The sequence below is a fragment of the Ursus americanus genome, chromosome 5, assembly GCF_024610735.1.
Source record: "Ursus americanus isolate L20-20 chromosome 5, mUrsAme1.1.p, whole genome shotgun sequence".
Taxonomy (NCBI): Eukaryota; Metazoa; Chordata; class Mammalia; order Carnivora; family Ursidae; genus Ursus; species Ursus americanus.
Window position 1 is genome coordinate 38093173 of NC_142131.1, and position 19717 is coordinate 38112889.

Below are 19717 nucleotides of genomic sequence, written 5' to 3' on the forward strand. Positions count from 1 at the left end.
GAAAAACTATATAAACTCTAAAAACTGCTCAAAAACCTTGGACAAAATTTTGTTCCTTCCCATGTTTCCAATAACTTTCAACATTATTTTCATGTAATTGTACATCTCAACTCATCAAGTTAATTTCCTGACACTCAGGATTTTAAGTATTATGTTTAGCATTCGATCAGCCATTTAAGACCTCTGAGTGGTCCTGGTCACACTTGTCTGTTTCGGCTTCAACTTTTTTATTTGTTTCAGCTTAAATGCTATTTGAACGTTCTTCGAGATTGCAGTGGTTTGTCATTCCATCCCATGTATTGTGGGCTTGAATATTACACTGGAGCTGTTTTTGTGTATATATATATGTGTGTATGTATGTATGTATACATATATTCATATATGTGTATGTATGTATACATATGTATATACTATATATATGTATATATTATATATGTGTGTATATATAGTTTAAGGATAACTGACACTTGAATTAACATACATAATTAAAATTAAGTTTCCTATCTCCTTTCCTTTTGTAATTCTGAAATAAAAGGTTATTTATTAACTTTTTTTAAGTTTGGAGGTAAGAAGATGGAATTTGAAAGAGATAAAGAGAATATTAAATAGAAAATTTAGGCTGACTTTTCTTTTTCAGAAAGAGCTAAAGATAGATATTTAAAATATTACTATTTATTACTCTATTTTTTCTTAGTTCCTTTTTAATTTCTTTTTTATTCCTTTGAATTCAGACTATGAAAAAGAAAATCTCAATTCTTCAGAATGGTAGTTATATATCATAAAATTCCCAGTAGACATTGGTATTCTAGAGATAAAAATCATTGAAAGACTACTGAATTCAATAATACTTTAAATGAGTATGGAAGAAAGGAAAGGAGATACATTTTTTTCAGATGTGATAATCATATTTGTTTTTTGTAATACATATTAAAGCATAAAGTTTTTAGAACACAGATAAGTAAAAATAAGAAAATAAAAAATACCTGTAATACTTAAAATACCACTGTTAATATTTTGAAGTATATATCTCCAGCCTTTTTCTATGTTTACAAAAACATGTATATATAACAAAATGGTATTATACTATTTCTGATGCTTTCTAGTTAGTTCTCAACATATTTCAAACATTAAATATCTTCTACAGCATTTAGTAGATATGTCCTTGCTTAATTAATTGGTTTTCCACTGTTGAACAGTTTTGGCTGTGTCTTAGCTTTTGATCCCTTAAGCCACCACAGCATTAACAATTTTTACTACTAAAACTTTGCTCTTTATAACTATGCTCTTATGGTAAATAAATGGGAATAGAATTCCTTGTTCAAATGGAAATATATTTTAGTCTGTGAAACATTGTCAGATTGTTCTCCAGAGATAATGTACGAATGTATATTCCTACTAACAGTGTATTAGAATGTCATTTCCCTGAACTACACAACACTGGATATTTTATTTTATTTTGTTTTATTTTATTTTATTTTATTTTATTTTATTTTATTTTATTTTATTTTATTTTATTTTATTTTATGTTTGAGAGAGACTGAGTGAACAGGAAGGAGTAGGAGAAGGGGCAGAGGAAGAGGGAAAGAGAGAGATTCTTAAGCAGGCTCCGAACCCAGTACAAATCCAAAGCAGGGCTCCATCTCACAATCCTGAGATCATGACCTGAGCCGAAATCAAGAGTCAGACACTTAACTAAGTGAGCCAATCAGGTGCCCCTGGATATTATTATATTAGAAATAATCTTTAATTATCTTTTGGGAGGGAGAAAGCCTTGATACTTAATTGTTTTATGTTGTATTTCTCAGATTGCAGATGAGACTGAACATTGAAAAATTACGTTCAGTGGTCATTTGTATTACTTCTTTTTGCTTTTCCCCTGCATGGCCTAACCTATGCCATTTTTCTATTGAAGTGTTTATCATTTTGTTACTGATTTCTATGAACTCTTAATGTATTAAGGATATTAATTCTTTTACCTCTGTTTCAAATATTTTTTCCTAGTTTGTCATATATTTGGCATATTATTTATGGTGTTATGATCTATTTTTTCTTATTAAAGCCTTAAAATATTACATAGAAAAACTCAAACTTTTATTTCTTTTTTAGGTATAATGTTTAGGAAGGCCTTATCTACTCTAAGACTGTACTTTCAAAGTTTCTTTTTTTTTTAAATGTAAACCTTAATCTATTTGAAATATATTTGCCTACTTTGAGGAAAGGATCTGTATTTATTTTCAAATTCCCAGTACCATTATTAAAATTCCAAATAGTATTTTTTACATAATGAAATACTTCAAATGTCTCTTGGTCATATTGGAGATTTTATAAGGAGGGTATGGAAAAATAGAGGGCAGTAAGATTTATTTTTGTGCTTTGTAAAGAGAATGATGGGACTAGGAAGAATAGATGAAAGAGGCATTGGTAGAGAAATATTAATAGTGTTTATTTGGAAGAACTTGAAGGGCAGAGGAAGTCTTGTTAGGAAAAAATTAATGTGCTCATAGCAGCAACTCTTTTGTGAGAAACAGTATAGTAGTCAAGATGGTAAGGTGACTAGGGACAGGAAAAAAAACAAGAATTCCAGAGGCATTGAGTGAAAGGATGGGATTCTTGACAAAGGCTTAAATAATTGGAAAAAGGAAAAGGGAGGGGTTGATATTAAAGACCATGACTGATAGGAAGCTAGTGCCCCACCATGAGAAAAGGAAGTAATGCTGAGTTGGAATCCAAAGAGAATGACCAAGAGTTCAGTTTTGACCATGCTATCTTTCTATGGCAAGAATGTTTCTATATATGGCCTCATGTGAAGAATTCTTGGATAGTGAATATTATTCCTGAATGACACTATGGTTTTTCAAGTTGTGAAAATAAAAGGGGTGAAAACAATAGAGTATTATACATTGCGACAATACTGTGACCACGAAATAAGAAACATTTTTTTAAGCAACTGCAATGTGAAAGGCACTGTGCTTTGAGAGAAATGGCTTCCTTGCCTAAGGACAATGCAATTGGGTAAATACATATAAAATAACTATAGTTTAGGCAAAATATGTTAAGTACAATAAGTTATAAACAAAAGTGCTAAAGGTGCTTGGACTGGGGAGAAATTTTTACTCGGGTGTTAGGTTAGGTTTTATTCAATGGTATCTTTTATGATATAATGTTTAACAATTATATTGAGTCATTGTACCTCACCCAAGGACAACTATAATCTGTTATTTTAAGTTTAGAGGAAGTTTCATCAGACTCCTCCATTAAATTCCAAAATTTGAGAGCTGGGAACAATCATAGAAATCATGTAGGCCAACTCCCATCATGATGAGAGTATTCTAATCTCTGGTGATGTTTTCTCATTGTACCATGCATCACTAACATTGTAAGTTACAAATCAAATGTCTGGTGGCACCTGGATAATTCCAATACTTAATACTTGCTTGTTTCATTGCCACAGTTTCAGTTGCTGTACTTTCAGAGATGTTTATTACATTCATTTTTTTTTTCAATTTAGAAAAATCTCAACTGTAAAATGTCTAGGGCATAGAGGCTTATACTTAATATTAGTTTTACTTTCCAATTAGCTGAAGAATGAGCAGATTTTCTTTTTTTTTTAATCAACTTAATGTTTAGCAATTTTTTCTAATACCTATTTTAAAGTCTAACAAAGTTCTAATATCTTAGTAAGTAATTAATAGGTTACATATTTGAATCTCTCTTTGAGTAAAGATGTTATTGTGAGATTATGAAGATTTTTAAAAATTTTTGCTATGTTACATTTATGAGAAGGGTTGATAATTAGATGCTTGACACTAGGACAAAGGCTGGAAAATCTATCTCTCTCTTTTAATCCAAACATCTAATATCAGTTTATTTTCATATGTTCTGCCATTTCCCTTTAAGTTAAAAAGCAGAAATAATATTCTGCTTTTATGCTCGGTTCTTTCTTCAAACATATTCTGGTTAACCTCGGTTTGGGGACAATATTTTATAGTGTCTCTCTTGTTCCCTGCCCCCAATAATATTCTTATTTGTCCTGTTAATGTACAGACACTATGGGTCAAGATTACACAGTCTGCACCACCCCACTCTTATTTCAGACACTCAAGCATGAATTCCGCAAGTTGTTAATGTCTAATGGATATGAAGACACTTGTGAGGATGCAGACAATATGATCACTAGATGTTGGGAAGAGCTCAGAAAGAAGCATTCCCAGTATTGTTCAGACTATAACAATTCAGCTGTTGACATTTCCAGAGAGAATTTTTGTGTTCATATTTTTACCACCAAATCGAGAGGAGGAAGTAGGGAGAAGGTCATCAGAGGGTCAAATACAATGGGAAGAGTGAAGGTGAAAGAAGCCGTATGTCTTAAACTGGACAGAGGAATAGGGAAAATGAGATGAGTAGATGCAGTGGCAGAATTGCAAAACTATTTAAATAACTCGGGTGTGATTTAATCCTTTAGAGAGAGACATGGGAAGGGATGATTTGGTGAGCAATAAAAACGCAACAGGGACTGAAATCAGAGTTCAAGTCAGAAGGGAAAATGGGAGGGTGGTTAATACTTTTACTTTCATACACTCCAAATTAAATGCTAGACTGATACATCTAGACTAAGAGACGGTTGGCAATTAAAGAGAGGACAAAGAATAAAAAGGCAGAGGTGGACCTGACCTTGTGCAGGAAAGAACAGCAACACCTCCTGAATCATTGCTCTTACTCTGGGCACCTGTGTTTAATTTGAAGGCCTCCATCCCTCTTACATTAATGAGACCTAATGAGATCATGGCTGGAGGTGGTATGACTGGACTTTTCGTGGCTGAGTTGTACACATTTCTGTTTTATCCCCTAATCTTGGTGATGAAATCACTGTTGCAAATTGAATCAGAGTTTCACTATGGCTGGCATGCAAGTTATTGTTCTCAGTACACATTTTCCTCTTTACCAAAAATGGTACTAACAACTTGGGATCATGTTCATCTGTGGAAAACAAAATGGAAAGAATATGAAAATCACTTTAAATCTCCTCTGGAAAATGACTTAGAAAAAAAAATTAATATCAGATTCTCAGGATTAAATTATCATTCTTTAAGTGAATTTTAGGTTGAAATTCTTAAGTTTTGGAAAGATGTATTCTAAGTTTGGGAAACTGGCTAATTACAATATTTATAAATGCTGATTTCCCTCTATAGATAAAGAAAATACAAATAATAGTGAACAAAGGCCGTTGTTGCTTATTTGGCTAACCACAGGCTCAAATACGGAAGCTAGTATTCTGACTTCACTAAGGTATTATCTCCCACATACAAAACTGGCACAATTAACTAAGCGCACAGAAATTGTGAGAAATTTGCTCTTAAGCTTTCATACTCTTCTGTCTGAAGAGTCTCTTACCTAAGAGTATGAGCATATCCATGGAGGGTAGTTGCATAATTTATAATCATGGATTGAAGAAAATGACTTGTGACATCATGCTTGTGACCTAGATCCTACTATTTAGCAGAGTTAAAAATGAAATTCAGTGGAGACAGTAACTGCTGGGGGATCTAGTTCTACTTTCCACATTGCTCTTTTCATGATTTTAGAGAACCATTTTCCTCACACTAATCTTACTTCCCTTCTATAAAACAAAGTGCGATGCCTTGAATATAGTCGGCTTTCAGCGCAGCTTTATGAAATTAAATATAATAATATATCATTCAGGACTCTGGTTGGAAGTAACACAACTTCAACTTCAGCTACTTTCTGCACAGAAGAGGGTTTGTTGGTTTACTTAACAAAGCTGAGGGAAGGGCATTGCGGGGGCGGGGGGGTGTCTCATTTAGGGAATAGCTCCAGGACTCAAACACCATCAGGGCTCTCTAGCTCCTCTGTGTTCTCTCACATCAGCTAATTCCACTTGACAGGCCACGTGGCCACCAGCAGCTCTTATATCTTCATGTACTTTTGTGACAAGAAGGGAAAGGCCCCCTTTTGCTCTAATGGAGATAGAAAGATTTTAAAGCCAAATTCTCATTGGACTGATTTGTATCTTGATTCACACCTTTTGACCAAATAATGTGCCCCAGAGAGTGAGTTCTGCAGAAGTTTTACATACATACAGACATGCACACACATATACACACCCTGAAATTACATATATAGGAAAGTTCATTGATGACTTAAGGGAAAAAGAGTGGTTCGCTTGTAAATGTGAAACATGTTCAATTTGTTTTCAGTTTCTTCCCACCTTAGCTGCGTAGAAGCTGTTTTCACGAGTAGAGGGATCAAAACAAGGAACTTCATGTTTTCACAGAGCTGGCTCAGGCTCTGCTCTTGGTGCAGGTGTTCAAAGGCTCCTCCAACTTCAGGATGGATACCTGGGCTCTCTCTTCCCCATAAGCATAGTAAAGGCCTTCTATCTTCTGTAGAGCCTGACATTCATTTCTGAAAATCAAAAAAACCAAATCTCTGGCTTCTTTAATCTGGTTTTAGCACAAAAGCCTTGATTGTAGGAGAACCTGCCTCAATGTGATAATAAATAAAGCTACTGTTTTTTGGTTTTGGATGTCTGACACAACGTTAAAAGCTTCCGGTGGTTTGCTAGAGCAAGCTAGTACTGGCTCCTGAAAGCCCGTTATTAGCATATCTTCTCTTGATATGTTCAGCATGTCAAGGATGTAGGTTGAAATTGGTGATAGGTATTCACATCACTAAATTGGTAAATGCAAAAAAAATCAAGACCCCTTCCCTCCCATAAAGAGCCGGTAGTTAAACACTTAACCAGCACATGACCGGGAGCTTCATATTTATTACTTTACTTAATCCTCGTGACAATCTCATGATTTATATTGCTATCTTCATTTTAAAAATTAATTTAGAAAAGAAGATATCATGTGGTTAAGAACATATATTGCATTACTTGTTTGGACCTGACTTCTGTCTGCTCCAAAACCCACACACTACACTTGGAAGGCAGCTGACAGTGTGTTATCTTTTCCTTAGCAGCTCTCCCATTTGTCATTTGTCACATCAAACAACACTGAAATGTCAGCTCTTTTAAGGAGAGAATGTAGTCCACTGATGAAAGTGCTTTCGCTCAGCTGAAAATCTCTGGCTACACTGAGGAAATGTTTTTCTGTGTTTCTTCCACTTCTTGCTGTAGGTGGTTCATTGGGGATTGGTTGGAGTGTAGCAAGACTTGTGACGGTGGAATGCGCACAAGGGCAGTGCTCTGCATCAGGAAGATTGGACCTTCTGAGGAGGAGACACTGGACTACAGTGGTTGTTTAACACACCGGCCTATCGAAAAAGAGCCCTGCAACAACCAGTCATGTCCACCTCAGTGGGTGGCTTTGGACTGGTCAGAAGTAAGGAAATATGAGGCTGTATGTTTTGAGATCCAAAGCATTTAATATTAGGGACACCTAAGCATGTGAATGCCTTAGAACCAACAAGTAGGGACTCTATTATAACAGTAAATTTGGTCCTGTTATATTTTATTGCTGCTTGTCAGGAAGTAAGGGTTTTTTTTTGGGTTAAGGAAATCAGTGAGAAACTAGACATCAATGTGATTAAAAATAAACCTAAAGAATATAATAGTGAGTACTCACATTAGTGGTTTTTCTCCTTCTTTGCTATTCTTGAGCAGCAAAATAAGCTCAGAATTAGTGATATATCTTTTCCCCCATGTAATGTTGTAGCCTAACTACATAATTCATACATGTGAACATTTATCAATTTTTAATCACTTATTATATTTCTAAATATGTTTTAATGGCTTCTGTTGCATCTGGGAAAGAAACATGGATTTGAGGGTTATAATATACTAAAAAGTCAAATTCCGATTTTATCATTACCTCTGTTTATATGATCAGTGAGGTAGACCTAAGATAATGTTTTTCTGGCATACATGTGTATAAAAGAGCCTAAAACAATCCAAAGAACTCAGAAAAATGGTCTTAGGAAACATGAGGTAAGGGGTGGTGTTAATTCTTGACTCCTCATTCTGCATGAGACATACATATATAAACACCATACCATTCTCCACATTTCCCAAAGAAGAGTTGGATTCTTCTGTAGTGTTGGTTAATATTAAAAAGAATGGGTACCTGGCTATATAACTAAAGGTCATTCTTCCAATTTAGCAAAACAGGATGCATTTCCTGCTGGAAGCATTGTGGTACTTGCTTTGGGTATTTCCTGTAGACCTCATAAGTTTGTAAAAAAAATAAATAAATAGACAGAAAACATACATTGTTCTTTAGGAACCCCCTGGATGTAACTTTTCCCCCTCTGAATCTTACTACTGGAGTTGCTTTATTTTGCTTGAGGTATGGGCCTAAAAGAGGGACTGTGTTTAAGATGGTACATGGAAATGGGAGATTCTGACCAGTTGTGGTTATCTATGGAATCTGTGGTGGGAATTGGGAGTGTTCTCCCAAGTTTCCTGGCCAAACTCCAACTTCAGTAATTACATCTGCCTACCTAACTTTTGCGTTTCAATCAAATGTAGAGATATTCTTGGTATTATTCACTGAGTGGTTATGGAAAACAGTATGAACTCCTCTGTTCCCTAAAAGTGGGTGGATTTATTCCTAAATTGATTTGGGAGATAAACTCTACTGATAAAGAATAGACATTCTACAGAGTTGTACGTATGTTGGTAATTATTTTACCTGAAATTCAGTGCCCAAAACCCTCATAGACGTTCATAAATAGCTATTGAGAATGATGACAAATTTGTTATTGGAAAAATCATAATGGAAGACCTGACGTCTGTCTTCAACAGTTTTAGGGTTTCAGGTCAAGCCCCTCCTAGTGCTAACTAAACACACTGGAATGGGCACTATGAATAATATAAAGGAATCCTGTAAGCTTGGGAAAGTAAATGTCCATGAAACAACTAGAGAATAACAAAAGATAGTGTTTAATAAAATGGTGAATTGTGAGGTATAAATGTATAAGTGAATCAGGAAATTAGAGCTGAGAAGGTCAGAATAGACTGAGGTAGGATCAGAAAGCTTTTTAGTTGACTGGAGTTAAACTGAATGATGGAATATGAAATAAGGAAGAGAATAGAGAAGCTGGAGAAGATACTCCTGATGGTGGGATAGAGTTATTTATTCAGTTACTTATTCAGAAAATATTCCTGAAACAACTGAACAGAAACACATATATTGAATAAAGTAATAATAGATAACAAGAAGGATTGAATACAGACCCTTATACATCATCTTTCTACCAAAAGTGGAAACAAGTAGTTAAGTTCATAAACAGAAACAAGAAATTTCTGCCAACCATAACACTAAAATCACATGCACAGATTTCACATTGGTCTCTTGATCTACACTTTTCTATATCATTATATTTTTATTTTAACATAAAACAAATATAATCACCTTGAGAAATGACATATGTATATTTATTGTATATTTCCATTTCAAATACCATTTTAAAGTTTTCTTCTGACATCAGCCTCATAAAGGTTGTAATTACCCTGCTCTTTGAATTTTGATTCCTTTTTGTTTGTTTCTAGAGAGAGAGAGAGTACGCATGTGTGTGAGCAATGGGGCAGGGAAGGGCAGAGGGAAAGGGAGAGAGAGAATCAGAAGCAGGCTCCACACCTAGTGCAGAGCCCTACGTGGGGCTCCATCTCAGGACCCTGAGATCATGGCCTGAGCCAAAATCAAGAGTCAGACACTTAACCGACTGAGCCACCCAGGCGCCCTTAGAATTCTGATTCTTATCTATCCACTCTTAGAGGTGACTTGCTCAAAAAACTCTGAGAGGCTCTTAGGCTCCCCTAGAGGCTGCCTGAAGAAACATGAATAAGTTAGGTGGGCTTTTAATCACATTTCAGCTACCTTCTTTAAGATAACTAAGTCAGGGGCTTAGTAAAAAAAAAAAAAAAAAAAAGTTAATTAAATTAAATAAATAAAAATTTTTAAAAATTATTTAGAAAAAAAGATAGCCAAGTCAAAGCCTAGGAGAAAGAAGTAGTGCAGAGGCTGTGGTATGCACACATTGGGACTACCGCTTCAAGTAAAGCATTGGCGGCTGCTGTTGTCTCTCCACAGACGATCCAAGAAAACTGTTCAGGGGTAAGCATAGGTCAAGAAGTGCTGCCATTATCATCTCAAAGATTCTAGTTGAACACTATCTGTACCACCATCTTTATTCTTTGGATCTTTCTCAGGAAAAAGGAGCTAGGTTTTATGCCATACAGTCTTTCCTATTTATTTTCCAAAGGAGTGGTCCACTCTCACACGTCCATTTCCTTACTTTACTAGGAAGCCCACTTCTTCCCTACACGGGTTAACAATAAACGAAAGTAAATAACATTAAGTGAAATAAGTGCCTGAGTAGCTATGGAGTCCAAAGTGAGAACAAGGAGCCTGTTCTACCTAGAGGAACAGAATACCTCCCACTAAAGAAAAGAGGAGGTCCTAGCCGCAGAGCAGGGATCATTCGATCTTTTTTAGTTAACTGCTACAAATATTTCACACAATATTCTTTTGACACACCCCTGGAAACTTCCCTCCTTTTTCTGCCCCTTCCCCACTTCCAACTATCAGCTGTCTGAGCTCTGCTAATTACAAGGGTGAGGTTCAACGGGTGAAAACATGTTGCAGCAAGAGGAATGTACCCTTTGACCTTTTCCTTTTCTTTGCCGGCTGCTCTAATATAAAATTTCCATTGTTCCAAAGCCAGGAACCGTTTTTCGTTTTCCCCATCAGTGAAACCCACCCGGTGTTTATGGCAAAAGAAAAAAAAAAAAAAAAAAGCCAAATTACCTTGGTGGAAAATGGCTCTTCAGCAATCTTTTGTGAAACTAATGAAGCCACGGCTTTCCCATTTCCTATAATCTAGCTTCACTCTTGGGATCACCCATGCTATGTTGGACTTAAATGGTTTTCTCTTTTTGCCCTCTCTTGGCAAATAACTTTTAAAAGCATTGCTGCATATTGTGGATGGACTCCAGCAATCCTAAGCCATTCTTTTGATGTATTGGAATAGTTTCTTTTGACTCCCACAGAGTAACCATTGAAAAAGGTCTGTTTCTTGTACTTACTCTTGGACAAGGGGATGACTGCTGGCATCATACTCAATTGATTTTATAGGACTTACATTCAGGTAGCATTACTTAAGAAGGAATGAGGGGGGACGTTGGAAAGGGTGGAAAACCTACCTACAGGGGACTGTGCTTTGTTTTCGAAGACAGTTGTGACATCACCTTGCTTATTCTTAGGTTCTACTCAGGTGCTATAACAAAGTGAATTAAACCTACCTCTCCAGAGAGAACTCAGTCTAACCCCAAAACGTTAACATTTCTATCCTTTACAAGTGAGAGCCAAATTGTTTTCCCTGGTGTGGTTTCAAATACTTTTCTCTGCAAAATATGTTTTTGCTCTTTAATCATTGATTATTAAAGCTAATGCATAAATGCATCTCTCATAAAAATTACCTCCTTTATCCCACTGAGATGAAAACACAAAACAAATGGTCTGGTCAGATTTTAAAGTATTGTAAAATTTTGATTATATGAATAAATAGGAAAAATAGGTATTTACCTGCAATGAAGAAAGGTAGTGAGAAATAATTTTGCTAAAGAATGGATTGTCCCCTGAAATAGTATCTTCCACCCAGCTACCTACAATTTATTGTGAGAATGAGTGGAATGGATTTTGATGTTCCTAACTATGCTTTCATCTAAAAAAATGAATTTTATTACCAAACTAAGTATTCAATATCTAATTGTTACTAATGAATTTTAGTGTGTGATGAAATATATGTAAAAATTTACCCTTTATGTGGGCAGAACCCAGTGATTATTTCTTAAGAATGCTCTGAAGCATTTATAATTAATACCTATTAATCATATACATAATCATGGCTACCTCTTGCTTTTCTAAAATTTCTTATTTTTTTAGATAGTTAAATAAAACTGAAGCTGTCAGATGGATAAACATATTAATCAGGAGGCTAGAGAGATGAAGTGTAGGCTATATAAAGCACAGGGAAGAAGTAAAACTAAAAAGAAGCTGAGGAACATCTCTGCTTGAACATCTCTGACCTAAGGTCAAAATCATTTGCTGGAGAGCACCCTCCTCGAATGAAGCTGATCTAAGTGGCATCCCTGTGCCTTTACTTTTTTTTTACAAGCAACTTTTAAACACTTGATTTTATAATCTCCCTTAAGAAGTACAATATTTACAGGGAGCAGAGTTGAGACTTTGGCCACAGACATTCAGTATTTGTGGCTAGATCTGTTGGGGTCAGGGCTGGTGTATTTATTCAATCAGAAACTGGCAGAAACGTAGTTTTCAGTCATTCATTATTTTGAGAATCCAGTTGATTATCTCTATTGCTAGTGTGGTGGGATGGACTATCCTTAGCTTACTTGGTGGAGTTGGGCTATAATTTTCTAAAAGTATTTTTTGCCTCAGTAGACGTCACTGTATACTCAGTTTTACGTATAATCACACATTGTCCCACAGAGAGTTTATGTCTCTGTACATGTACCTTTCTTTGTTCTGGTAGAAACTTGCTATCTGGATTTATCTGCAAATCCTTCTCAGTGCTTCAGTTTCTCACCTGGGAGTGTGTGTGAAAATAGTACTTCATAAGGTTTCTGTGAGAATCAGGTAGAGTATGACATGCAAAGAACTTAGAACACTGTCTGGGGCTTAATAAATTTTAGTGTTACTTTGTCTTTTTATTCTTCTCCCTGTTAATACCAGTGTCACTTGGTTTGGTTTGGTTTGGTTTGGTTTGGTTTGGTTTTGGTTTCCTGGGCACTTCTAGACAAGTGAATGAATGGTCTATCATTGCATTGTCTTGCTCCCCTAACTGTCAACAGGACTTTGCTATAGGCTCTTAACAAAGACTGCTAGATATTACCACATTCTTCAAATAATAGCAGAAGCTTCTTGCTACTGGAAAAAGATATTCAAATAAGCAAACGGCATATGTCCCCAGCTTTAATATACATATATATGCTTTTAAAATGGTAAGGGAGAGGAGAGTGGTACAAGTGTATTTATTAATAAATGTTGCCAATATGGAGAACTAATCATAGCTTAAAATACTAAAATTGAATTTCCTATCTATCCTATGTGTTTTTGCCTCTCTCCCTAAAGTCAGAAATACTCTTCTTTTTGTACTTTATCTCAATTTATTTTTTTAATAATTAGTTAATTCGTCTTCTGTGTTCTCATGACTTTGTTTTTGCTGATGCTAGGAGCTATCATGTGGATCAGAAGGCCTAGGATTTAGTTCCTGCTCTACCATTTGCTGTTTCCCCTTAAGTTGCTTAAGCTTTCCTTATCTGTAACTGTTCACAAAAACTTGTATGAGAATAATGTATTCGAAAGTGTTTTGTAAACTGTGAAGGTCATGAAATGTAAGGTAGTAGTGTTATTATTGATGATAATAGTAAGCATTAAGAAAGTGACAGAAATCCTCTAAGGCTTTGGCTTCTAACACTGGTGGATGGTAGAGAAGACTTGGTGCAAAGTCAGGAGGACTAAACACGAATGGGGCAAGCTCAAGAGACTGGAATCAGGGCTTTATTCATTCTACAGAACACATGATTGTGGGATATGATTGCATGTCTTGGTTTCTTGAAATATAAACTGTTGGGATTGTTGTGATGGTTACATGAGATAATAATTGCAAAGTACATAGTGTAATGTGTAACATCCTGGAGACAGTAGGAGTTAGCACTGGGTCTGCCATTTAATAGCTGCATGACTTTCTACCACTTACTCTAGACCATTCTCTCATTTTAAAAACAGAGTAATAATTGCCATCTGACAGGATTTTTGTGAAGACTATGTAAATTATAGCACTTAGCATGACACTTGGTATATACTATGTTTATTAAATGGTAGCTGCTATTGTCATTATTTTTAGTAGTGGTTAACTAACAGAAGTGACAGCAGCATTGGCATGTGTGGCACTGGGCTTGCACTGGAAAATACCGCACATTAGTGTGGAGAGATGAATCTGAAGAGGTAAGCGTAGCCTTCCTATCAGGGTATCATAAGCATATTTAGAGTTTGAATTTTTATCTTGAAGACAATAGCAAGCCATTGAAGGATTTTTTTTATTTAATCACAAGAGCATATGATTGGATTTATGCTTTGGAGAGTGAACTGAGGTAAGAGCAAGAAACAGGAAACCTGTTAGAAAGCCAGTGCAGTATTACATGAAGGAAATGACGTTTGTCTGAATTAAGGTTAGTGGCAGTGGAGACAGAGAGAAATCAGCAGATGTGAGAGAGATGTAGCCGCTCCACACAGCAGGAAGTCTGCTTGAGGATTCTCTCTCCCACTCCCTCTGCCCCTCCCCCCTGCTTCTTCTCTCCCCTCTCTCCCTAATAAATCAATCAATCAATCAATCTATCTTTTTAAAAAACTGAGCTCCTGGAAAGTAGAGATCATCTTAATCATTTTTATATCCCCTTCTCCTCAGTCTAGTGTAGTTCTTGCAATAGATCTGAAAAGTTTCTTTTTTTTCTTTTTTTTTTTTTGAATGAAAGGTATAGAAACAGGGTTTCAAGATGTTATGGGTAAGGTTGTCACTTGACTGAGAGGAAGAACAGATTTTAAGGAAGGGTTCAGATGTGCAGGGGAGAAAGTTGGAAACTTTAGTCAGTCACCATGTTTAATAGGTGACTCTAGAAAGATAACATCCCAATTAACCTGGAGAAGAGGTAAATAATAGACTTTGTGACATAGGAAGAAGCATCTTTTCCTCAGTATGAAGATCTGACTGGTCCAACTAAAGATAGTCAAATTCATTATGTTTAGGGAAATTCATTATGGATGGGGGAAAGTCCAGGGATTTTCTGTGCAATAAACCTTCACCAGTGGCCATGTAGTCTTAGTCACCACACTCTAAAAAAACACACCTCAGTCAACCCCTAGCTTGCTTCACAAAGACGAGTTTTCATGGACTACGAATAACATAAGGATTCTTTTCAGAAGACTACACCCAGAAAGTAGGAAACCAAGGATTCCACATTCCAAAAATTAGGAGAATCTTATCACAGCTGAATGTGGCCAAGGATAGGGAGGAATCGAGGAATAAACCTACCCACAATAAAAGAAGAAAATAAGTTAGCCAAGAAAAGCAAACTTTCGTTTAGCTTTTAAAGTCCTTAGGGGAAAAGATAAAAGTAGTACTTCTTAAAAAGTTAAGGAATTTTCATATCTGAAAGACTTTGCCCGGAATTTAGTGTATATGCATATTGTATACCCAAACACATTTACTTCAAGAAAGACTTTCCTCCAATTTTCCTCTATCTTTAGAATGCCATTATTCATTAGTATTTGTTTCATTTCCAGTGCACTCCCAAATGTGGTCCAGGATTCAAGCATCGGATTGTTCTGTGCAAGAGCAGTGACCTCTCTAAAACATTCCCAGCTGCACAGTGTCCAGAAGAGAGCAAACCCCCTGTCCGTATCCGCTGCAGTTTGGGCCGCTGCCCTCCTCCTCGCTGGGTGACTGGAGACTGGGGCCAGGTAAGGCAGTTGAGCTGGGGGGTCCTGCTGAAGCAGCACCTTGAGACCCTTGAGTTTCCTGATTGGGTCGTTATGAGGGCTCAAGAGATGAGTAACACCACTAAGAAATGTAGGTATGAGATACACGTATGAAAAAATGCACATGCAGCGGCCGCCACACATAGACCCACTTAGCTGTGTCTCTCCCACACCCACACACATCCTACTTCTGCCTACTTCTTGGATCTTAACACTTTAACTTAAAATGGAAAGAGAAGTTTTCTATATGGCCAGATATTTGAGCAAGCCAACAAAAATTCAGATTCTAGTCCCATCTCTCAACTACTTCAAAAACAAATCAGTTAACACCAGTGTCTTAACTTTTCTACTTGCAAAGTAGCTCCTCTTAACTTCACAGAAAAGGTATCGGAGTTAGGTTGATAACATGATGGACAGTCTTTGCAATATTATTAATATTTATTCTTCAATGGGTTTATCTGATGGGCATCATGAATTGAGAAGCCAGTATATAGAGCTTTTCATATGTATTTTTATTAGACTCATTTTATGTTCCAATTTACATTTTTTTCTTTCTTTATTCTCACTTACTTTTAAATTGGGTTATCTTGCAGAAGGCCACCTTAATTCCTTTTAAAGCAAATTGGCATATCTGAATACAAGGAAAATTGAGTAGTATTCTTTTGAATGTTGAAAAGGAAGTCTATTAGGTTACATTAAAAAATAATGCTCCAGAAAGTAAATTTCTAGACAGTTATTGCCCCTTTCCTGTGGTCTTACAATTAACCTTGTAGCTAGTTGTTTCCTAAAATCTGAGACCTAAATAAATCATGGCACATAACCATACCTATGATTTGTGTGTGCTCTGGACTGGACCTGCCATTACTTCTTAAAAATGGCATTGTATAGAAGTAGTTAGCAAAATTCTGGCCAAACTTCAGTATTTCTAGAGTATAGCAGTATCTACAGACCTCTTTCGTTACATTTGGGAGAGGGCAAAAGATTTTCAGTCTCCATTAAGGCAAATAAATATACTTGCTCTGTGCTTAGTCAGCCCTCTGGGTAAACAAAAAAAAGTATGATCATAAAATAGTTGACATTTGCATTTGTATAACAAATAATAATTTGCATTTGTATAGCAGTATTTAATTTATAAAATACTTAAGTGGAATACACATGATAAGGTAGGCATTATAAGCAATTATGTGTGTCACTGTGGAAGTGTAACTGTTTCATAATATGAAATTGATAAGCTATTAAAGAATCAGTACAGACATGCTATCATAATTTTTATTTAAACCAGGTAAACATTTCCTTCCTTACATATTCTTTGTTGCAATGCACTATTACATAAAGGTCAGTTGAAAGTTTTTGCATGTTAGTGATTTTGCCACATTTACAATAATCAATTTCAGATTATTCTTTTAAATATTGTCAAGTCCTTTTCTTCTCATCTATATTTTAAATTCAGTTTCCTAAAACTAAAATTAACTGGTAAAAATACATTCTCAAGGATGCTTTAATCCATTTTTATGGTCCATTTGTTTTGTCATTTTGTATTTAAACATTTCTTTGATGAATGTGTCTGTGAATATCCTTGCAAGTCCTATAAGTGATTTGAGAGTTTTTACAAATAAATTCAATAGGACCTCAGTTTGTTTACCTTGTAAACATCACCATCACCAACAACATCTTGGCACTGGCTAGCTCATCTCCTTGATCCCAAATCTCACAGGCTTTGCTGGCATTCTGGGTGGCAGGCCCAAAAGGGCAGACCCAGCTTCATTCTTCAGCCTGGACAGCTGATTAGTCCCAGCTGAAACTAAGTCACTCTGAGAATAACTTCAGTTCTGAAGTAAATGAATTCCTGAATAGATGAAAAAGGAGACGGAGACATGCTACTTGGTTCACATTTGTGTGACTGACAGTACCTTAGAAAACTCAAGGTACTAATTTAAGCTCTTTTTTTTTAAACTGGTCCCCATCACCAGCCTGCACAGCCATCACTGCTGTCACCCTGAACTCACATTTTGATCAGATTCACAGCGCTCCAGTAGACCATCAGATTGTTTGCCAATAGGCCTATAATAAATAGGGAGCGCAAGTGATGTCCAGCCCTAGGATCTCTAATTATTCTACCTCATCCTGAGGGTTTTCTTATTATACTCCTGTGACGGTTCACTTGCTTGGAACTGTTAGAAAAATAGCCCAAGAAATCTCTTGTTTCTTGGGAACTATGTTGCTTCCATTTTCTAGGGTAATCACATGATCTGTGAATTTCCAAACCAATTCTAGAGGAGAATGACTTAATCATACACCTCTCCAAGATGAACTTCATATGGACTTTAAAAGCTAATATATATGGTATTTGAAAAGATATAGTATCTTTTTACCTCCTGAAAATTTTTGAGATCAGTATTTTGTTTCTCTGTGTGTCTTTGGGTTTAGTGTTCTGCTCAGTGTGGCCTTGGCCAGCAGATGAGGACTGTGCAGTGTCTCTCCTACACTGGACAGGCGTCTGGGGACTGTCCAGAAACTGTTCGGCCTCCATCAATGCAGCAGTGTGAAAGCAAATGTGACAGTACCCCCATTTCCAGTACTGAAGGTGAGTTTCCCATGGAGAAAGGGCCTGCGGTCTCTAGTGACTCACCTGTACTGGTTCCCAGGGTTTGAAGAGCCCCATAAAGCCACCGTTGTAGTATAGTTTGTATAGAGCATTTGCGAAAGCTGCATGTTTACTGGATATGCGATAAGGAAACCTACATTTTTTCCCTGACTCTGACACTAACTATATGACCTTGTTAAGTCACTTAACCTTTCTGGAGCTAAGTTTGCTTATCTATACAATGAGAGTTTGGAGTGGGTAACCTCTAAGGTCACATCCAACCTAGCATTCTATGTTCAACTTGTGCCAAAATATAGAGATGTTTTCTAATGAACCACAGTTTGAAGTGAAAACTTCCTTCTTTTTGGATATGACAATGGATCTCTATCATCCTGAAGATTAAAATTCGTGCTTATTGTACATATAAGTAAAGCATATGTTTGAAACTATTTGTGTTTCAAGGGCTAATTTTCTCATTGTAGAAAAGAAGAAAAAGATAATTACATAGCTGTTTATAGAGGAAGACAAAGGTCTTTGGGCTCTGAAATTTTTCTTTCTTATGTATTGGGAAATCTGTTTATTAATAGCAGATGCCAGCCCAAATTCTGAATTTTCTTATATCTTATTTCAATAAATATATTTTATTTATTCACTTAGGCATTCATTTAAAATTTCCTGAATGCTACTATGTAAGAGGCACTCTAATGAAACCATGGGAAGTATAGAGACAAATATGGCATAGTCAGGAAATTCAGACTGCCTAGTCATATGAAAATAGAGGCATGCTCAAATACAGCACAAGAAGCTACTAATTTAAATTATGTAGGAAACTCAGTTATAGGGCTCTGCTTAAAACAAAAGTAGAGAACTATCCTGAACATAATCCGTTAATATTTTTCAAATGAAAATTATGTGCTCATGAACCTATTAAGAAGAGATCTGTTCATTTTGACCAAAAGTATCCAGTTTAAAGGATTTTTTTAAAAAATTGCATTCACTATTTTAAAATGTTTCCTTAGGAATTTTATTTTAGGAAGAACAATTGTATGACAGGATGCAGAGAACTTGCGTCTTTGCAAATGTACTGGTTTTTGTATCTGAGCCTCAACACAATATCCTTACTGTATAATTTACTCTTTCAGATAAATATAGCCTTATCCTACATCAATTCAAATCACAATTTTAATTTGCAAAATTTCTGGCTCTGATGTCATCTACTTTTTTGTCCCTTTGATAAGGGACATTCTAGAAATCTAGCTTTTCTTCTCTTGAGAAGGACTCAAAATCCATGACAAACCAAAGTATTTTCCTAGCAAAACAATCTCTTTTAAATGATCTAAATAAAAATATTTCTCTTGTATAAGACCAGCAAACAACTTTATCCATTATAAATTATTAGGAATCAATCACATGGGTTTGGAGGTCCATTTTTCTTTCTGAGTTGGAAGATAAAAGGTTGAGGTGGAAAAGAGGATATAACTATCATATTAAATTACTTTGTGTTGGGTATTGTGGTAGGCCCTTTATATTTATTATCTGCTTTGTATGTTTCATATACATAAATATCTGTGTGTGTGTGCGTGCATACACATGCATGTTATAATTATGA

The 19717-nt window shown here is 35.8% G+C and overlaps 1 protein-coding gene across 1 annotated transcript in view; it reads left to right on the top strand.

Annotated features, from left to right (window-relative positions):
* The window catches only part of ADAMTS6 (ADAM metallopeptidase with thrombospondin type 1 motif 6), a 290816-nt gene that overhangs the window by 257221 nt on the left and 13878 nt on the right, over positions 1-19717 (top strand). Inside the window, exons 22-24 of the mRNA XM_045794264.2 lie at positions 7142-7346; positions 15330-15506; positions 17952-18108. Of these exons, the coding sequence (XP_045650220.2) occupies positions 7142-7346; positions 15330-15506; positions 17952-18108 (539 nt within the window). The remainder of the gene's footprint in view (positions 1-7141; positions 7347-15329; positions 15507-17951; positions 18109-19717) is intronic.